General features: G+C 54.7%; 1 protein-coding gene across 1 annotated transcript in view; it reads right to left on the bottom strand.

Moving 5' to 3' along the window:
• The window catches only part of MAPRE3 (microtubule-associated protein, RP/EB family, member 3), a 16787-nt gene continuing 9997 nt past the window's right edge, over positions 1-6790 (bottom strand). Inside the window, exons 2-7 of the mRNA XM_008583996.1 lie at positions 4686-4813; positions 3894-4039; positions 2950-3151; positions 1494-1648; positions 1205-1357; positions 1-939 (exon numbers count right to left, since the gene is read on the bottom strand). Coding sequence (XP_008582218.1) covers positions 871-939; positions 1205-1357; positions 1494-1648; positions 2950-3151; positions 3894-4039; positions 4686-4806 — 846 coding nt within the window. The 5' untranslated portion in view covers positions 4807-4813 and the 3' untranslated portion in view covers positions 1-870. The remainder of the gene's footprint in view (positions 940-1204; positions 1358-1493; positions 1649-2949; positions 3152-3893; positions 4040-4685; positions 4814-6790) is intronic.

Raw genomic sequence — 6790 nt, 5'->3', positions numbered from 1 at the left:
TGAGGGAGACATGGCATGGACTTTTACCACACGAGTTTATTTAAATAAAAGTGAACATATATGCAGGCTGGTGCCCGAGGGGCAGTGGGTGGGGAGGCGGGCGGACGGGAGGCAGACGTACGGTAGGGTCCAGGCAGAGTCTGTGTGGTGTGACCAGGTTGCAGGAGGGAAGGCAGGGGGCCTTGGGGCAGTGCTGGGCTTCGGTGCTGGGGGTGGGGAGCCTTGGGTGGGCGAGCCCGATGCTGGGAGCTCATTTCCATCCCTCGCATGCTCCCCTCCCTCTCCCTGACCCCCAGGCCTACAGCACCGCCTCCTCAGCTCCCCTCCCTCCCCTGACATCCGCATTCCCCTCAATTACTGGGAAGTCAAAGGACAAAATAAATAAGAACTGGTGAGTCCCACCCAGCCCCGGCCATGGGGAAGGGAAGCCAAGCCAGACACACTGCCCCGGAGCCTTGCTGTCAGCCCTGGAAAACAACAGGTAAAGTGCAAGGAAAATCCAGTAAGTAAAAATATACCAATGCCTTTGTCAAATATACAGCTGCTGGCTGTCGGGGAGCAGGTGACTGGCTGGGGTGGGTGGCAGCAGCACCCTGGGAAGTGTTGGCCAACACAGCATAGAGACAACGGAAATAAATAGGGGTGGGGAGAGGGCAGGGCTCCCGCCCACTGGGCCACTGCCACATGAGGATGGGGCCTCTGCCCGTTCACCTGCCCCATCCCCCCACCCCCGCTCGCCCAGCTCCCCAGTGCTGTGGCACTGACACAAAGCACCCGGCCGACCGCTGTAAGGAAAGGATTATAATGTGGGGTGGGAGCGGGGAGGGGAGGCACGGGGAAGCTGTGCAGTCAGCCAGGGCCCAGCCGCCCTCAGTACTCGTCCTGGTCTTCCTGTTGGTGTTCTTCAATCTCGTCGTCCTCAGGGGGCGCAAACCCTTCCTGGAGGGTGGGAAGGGAAATGCTGAGCCAGGCAGGCCAGGCTGAGGGTATCCAGTCCCACAGGCAGCTTCAGAGCCGGGGGTCTGGAGCCCGGGAGCCCAGAGCTCTAGTCCTAATTTCCCTGATAGTGGCTCTATGTGACCCTGGCCTAGTGGCTTCCCTCTCCCTTCATCAATAAATGTTCTCCAAGGTCCCTTCTGGTCCTACCATGCTTCTGATCTTAGGGCCAGGCCAAATGGGGGAGGGTCCAGTGGGCAGTGCTCACCTCTGTGGCATACAGAATGCCAATGATGCCTGAGATGACAGGGCTGTTTTCACTTTCGTGTTCTTGGCAGATGAGCTCAATGTCACGAAGTTTGCTGAAGTAGAAGTCACGCTCCTTCTCCAGCCCGTCCACTGTCAGCTTTAAGTCCAACAGCTGCTTGGGAAGAAGGTGGTTTCAAGCCAGAGGTCCTTGCCTCAGATTTCCCTGGCTGCCCTCTTGTCCCCCTGACACCCTGAGGACCTGGCTTTTGTGGTAGGCTGTCTCAGCTACCCTTACCCATCCCACTCACCTGTTGGTTGAGTTCAAGAATTTGGGCATCAGTCTCATGGCCGCCATTTCGGGCTGATGGGGGATTCTTCCGGAGGATGCAGGGTGGGGCCACGTTGCTCAGTCGGCCAGAGGTTTGCATGTTTTTGGGGCCTGTGGGGGACGTCCTCTGCGGAACTGCCCAGAAGAGAAGAGTCAGATGAGGCCACATAGCCCGTAGCTCAAGTGGCATGAGACAGCCTGGTGTGAGGACTGCGCAGCAGGCCCATGCGACAGGCAGGCACTTTTGCCCCCACCCTTCCCCTCCCCTCAGGAAGGCATCTACATCTAGGCCTCAAGCCTTGGCCACAAGTGATACATCAGCAGGTAGCAGCCTTTGGCAAGCCTGGGAGGGCAGGGAGCTAAAAGAAGGTGTGAGGTATTGGGGTGGGAAGAGAGCTGACCTGAGGGAGAGATGAGAGAAACTGGGAGGGCAAATTTGAGGCAGTGGGGCTGGAAGGGTTCAGGGTCCTCTTGTATGGCAGCTAGAGCCTGAGGAAAAGCAGCTGGTGCAGGGTCTTTCCTAATAGAAGCCCCAGCCCAAAGCCACCCTCCCTGTGGGTGACCTCAGAGTCTCAGGACGAGTCCCAAGAAACCTGTCCCCTGCCCTTCCGGGTCCCTGTCTCAGGGTGGGCTCTGTTGCCCTCTGCTGGGCTGGATCAGGTATCTGCACAGCAGTGGCCGACTGGGGCACCTGAGCCCTCCCCAGCACAGCCCACATGCTGTGGCTACTTGCTCTCTAGCGACTGCAGCTCCCTAGACAGAGCGGGCTGCTTCTAGTGCAAAGCAAGCAGGGGAGGAGGGCAGGCCCAGGCGGGACGGCAGCGCAAATGGAGGAGGTGGCTCTGCTATGACGGGGTCAGACGCGGGCTGGGGCTGCTCCTCTCCCTTTCACTCCCCACCCTGCTGTCCTCCAGAGGCCCTGTTGCTTCTCTCCCTTCCCCTCAAGAATCCCATTTCTAGAGACTCATCTCTTGAGTCTCTGTGGCCTTTGGAATGGGGGAAGACAGGACCAAGCTTGGCAAGCTCCTGCCCCTGGGCATCCAGTGGGCAGGGGGCAAGAAGGGGCTGTGGTGTTGGCACCAGGCCCTTGGCCTAGATGGACCTGGACAGAGAAACCATGCCACCTTTCTGCCCCATCATCTTGAGAAAAACAAGTCAGCTTATGCTACTAAACAAAGTGCCTGGGCCTACTACCACCAGCTGCCACCATGGCTGGCGCTGGTGGCTCTCCTCTTAGAACAATTTTTTTGGAGCCCTCTCACCCCCTTCTGTGACTTCCCCTGGTCTAAATGGGCAGCAGGCGGCGTCATCTGAGCTCCGTGATAACAGTCTCCTCCAGGCTGGTGGGGCCGGGCCGGTGGCCCAGGGGGCACTCCTGGCTGCAGAGCCCGCCGGCCCGGCCCCCCACACTCCCTCCCCCGGCTAGGGCACATTACCTGCTGTGCCAATGAGTTTCTTGGATTTGTTGAAGATCTGATCACCTGGGTTAGGAGGTGGTGCTACGTCCTGGCCCTGCCGTGCCAGCAGAGGGTTGTAATCCTTTCCATCATAGTTTGCGTCAAAGAATTTCTTAAACCACTGAATAAACTCAAAATTATCTTGGAATTTTCCTTTCACTAATTTCTCTACAGGAATGATCTGAAATAGACCACATAAGCAGAGCACTTTAACCACCTGCTGCCATAGGGCTGCCTTCCTCTGTGAGAGGCCACTGCTCTCAGGAAAGCCAGCCCCTGGGTTGCATTGTCCTCCACCATCTCTACCTGCCCCCCTCCCATGGCATTACAGCAGACAGGTAGGCTGGCAGGCCGTGGCCTGGCATCCAGGACATCCCTTCCCCATGGGCACAGGAAGAACTGCGTGGGGAGGCATCCCTTGATTCTGCAGTCTGCATGTGGGCTGGGGCTCTGGACCCACAGTGCTGAGGCCATGGAGGTGGGATAGTGAGCAAATAGACTTTTCTTGAGCCCTACAGAGAGATGCAACTCAACAGGCATATACAGAGCCTCAGTGTCCGGGATGGGTAGGGTCCAGGGAGCGGAAGGGAAAGGAATGCTGTCATGATGGGATGTCAGGTGGGGTTTTCCACTGTGCCTTGAGCTGGGGGGAGATGCAACTCAACAGGCATATACAGAGCCTCAGTGTCCGGGATGGGTAGGGTCCAGGGAGGGGAAGGGAAAGGAATGCTGTCATGATGGGATGTCAGGTGGGGTTTTCCACTGTGCCTTGAGCTGGGGAAACACTCCCTCTGGAGAGCTGGGGGTGGAGAGAAATTCGAGCACCGGGTGACCCCAGTGGCCCCTGTTGCCCCAGCTGGCAGGTCATCTTCTTCCCCAGGGTCACACAGCTCTTCAGGGCCCCGCGGAGCGCAGGCACCTACTTTGTCAACACCCATCTTCTTGAAAGCTGCTTGCAGCACTTTGAAGTTGTGGATGTATTCATGCTCTAGTTTGGCCTGGAACTTCACCTTCCTCAAGTGCACACAGCCAGGGAAGAGCATGTCCATGAACTGGCAGTAGGCTGCCCCTGTGGAGAAGCGTGGCTGCCTGAGGGGCGTCTCAGCTGCTCTCCCGCCCGGCTGCTCTCTTCTCTTCCGCAGGCCCTCTGCTGGTCTGCTCCCCCAAACCTGGTCTCCTCTCTCCTTGACCCTGGGGCTGGGGCCCATCCAACTTTCAGGATAGACATGCCAGAACCCACCCAGCTTTCCAAGAATAAGAGCAATTACTATTTACTGATGCATATTATGTACCAGCACCATACCAAACACTGCCTATGTGTAGTTCAATACTGCCAGCAGCCCTGGCTACACGGGTGATAGTATCTCCACCTTATGGATGGGAAACTGAGACCTAGGGAGGTACAAGGACTTGCTCAGGGTTGCACCACCAGAAGAGCTGGGAACTGGAGCCAGAGTAGCTGCACGGACCTCGAGCTGTTCACCTGGGGCTTCTCTGCCCTTCCTGCTCTCCTGCCCCACTCCTCTCTCCTGCAGCTCTTCATGTGTCTCTCCCGCTCTTCACTTTTCCTGCTTCCATTCCTGACTTCAACTCCAAACAGGCTCTTCACCTCTCCTCCTTAATCCTCATTACAGCCACGTTCCCTGCTGTGGTTGCCCTCCCCTCGCCTTCCCTTCCCTCCAGCAGGGCTGCTTCCCCTACTCCGGGCCTCCTACCTGAACAGAGCTGTTCTATCTTGGTATAGTTGAGGTGCAGGGAGTCATTGACCCATGCAAGCATGTCATGGCGACTCAGATTTTCACTGGTCACGGATGTGGAGTACACATTGACGGCCATACCCCAGCTGCAAAGAAAGAAGAAAGGCAGGGTCAGCACCTGGGGGCCTCAGGCTGTTCATTAGCTGTAAGGAGAGGAGGAGCTGGATGCCCCCTGGGACAATGAGAAGCATTTCCTTCCAGACCAACCTTGTGGTTTACCCTCTTAGAGAAGGGTTACTTCATCCTTTAAACATTTAATGATTGTTTACTATATGCCAGACCTGTGCTAGGACTGGTGATACAAAGTTTATTCAATAAGATATAGTCCCTGCCTTTGAGGAGTTTACAGACAGGCAAATTCCCTTGGTAGGGAGTGATGGGGCAGTAAACAGGACATAAAAGTTCAGGGATGGCACAAAGAAGGGTGTGATCTCTTATGCTTGGCAGGTTCAGTGAAGGCTTCAGAGCAGAAATGTTGGAGCCTGAAAGCAGCAGGAATTTTCCAGACACACAAAGGGATGTGGTAGAAGGACAATGCAGGCACAAGGACCAGCAAGAATAAAGCATGGCTTATTGCGGGCATTCTGAGTGGTTCGGCAGGCCTGGGCAGCAGGTTTTTGCGTTGGGGTGTGGTGCAATGAGTTGGCAGGGACAGATCGGGAAGGGCTTTGTTTACTACAAGGAGTCTGGACTTTCTATTTAGACAACAGGAAGCCATTAGAGAATTTTAAGCAGACAGTAACCTGACCAGATTTCTGTTTTAGAAAGCTGAATAAACCGTGCCTCTCCTCTGACTTCAGACTCCATATATCTGTGGCCTGTGGCCTGCTGGCTGACCCGGAGGCACCTAAATTCTGGTTTCCAGAACCTTCCTTTAAAACATGCTTCTGTTCCTGTATTCATTATCCTAGTGAATGTCTACCACTCACCCAAGTTAGAACTCTGTGGGGTCATCCTAGACAGCCTCCACCTCTTGTACTCGTATCTAATCATTCCTCAAGGCCTGCAACCCTACATCCGCAATATGCCCTGATCCTTGCTCAGGGTGTATACGTACTTTCCCTCCAGCCCAGGCTAGCAGGAGCCTCCTAAAAGGTCTTTCAGCCTCCAGCCCATCCCTCCCCCCAATCCTGGCCACACCATCCCCAGCTTCAAGCCTTCTCAGCCAGCAGTCATAAATGAGACACCCAGTGGCTGAATTTGCTTGGCAGACTTGAACTGTTTAGCACTTATAGTGTTGGAAACATTTTTGAATTAGTGCCTAACATTTTAAAGTTGGGATATTTCACATCAACAATTTGGGACTTATGGCTTCTTTTGGTGACTGTGCACTGCAACCAACAACTGGGGCTGAGCAGAAGCGCCCTGACTCTGGCCACCGGGCGAGAGTGCCTCCGGCCACCGGGCGAGAGTGCCTCCTTACCACCCCCATCCCCACACAGAGGCCAAGTGTCAGCTGCTGTTTATCAATGACTTGCACTGTTAAGAGAAAGGAAATATTTCTTGTAACTAGGTCTTTATCGGAAATGGACAAACGGAAGATAGACCAAGGACTGTATTTTGAGAACTGTGAGAGCGCAGATTTCTGGAGTAAAGAGTATGTCTCCATATTTAATAGTTTAATATGTGAAGTGTCTCAGTGAAGTAATAATACCACCCAGGCCACTTCCCTGTCACCCACAGACATCTGCTGTCATACTGTGAGCCCTCCCTTCCACTTTTCAAACTGCAAAATGGACCTCGCCTCTCTAGCCTGTCTCCCACTTTGCTCCCCCAGTTAGGAGCCATAGGCAGCTCCCCACTCACCCTCTGTCTGGAATGCTGTCCCCACTCCAAAGTCCATTCATTCTCTGCTCCAGTGGCTTGCAAACTGTGGTCCGGGACCAGCAGCACAGGGGCATCAGCTCGTTAGAAATTCCAGTTCTTGCACCCTACCCCAGACCTACTGAATCAGAATCTGCCTTTGCCCAAGGTGCCCAGAGGGTCTGCAGGCACAATCAAGTTTTTTTTTAAATTTTTTTATTTTTTTTTATTTTGTCAATATACACTGTATATGCTTATTA

The sequence above is a fragment of the Galeopterus variegatus genome, unplaced genomic scaffold (genome assembly GCF_000696425.1).
Source record: "Galeopterus variegatus unplaced genomic scaffold, G_variegatus-3.0.2 Scaffold3124, whole genome shotgun sequence".
Classification (NCBI taxonomy): Eukaryota; Metazoa; Chordata; class Mammalia; order Dermoptera; family Cynocephalidae; genus Galeopterus; species Galeopterus variegatus.
The sequence above is the reverse complement of the archived record's forward strand: the minus strand, read 5'-3'. Positions and strand labels throughout refer to the sequence as shown.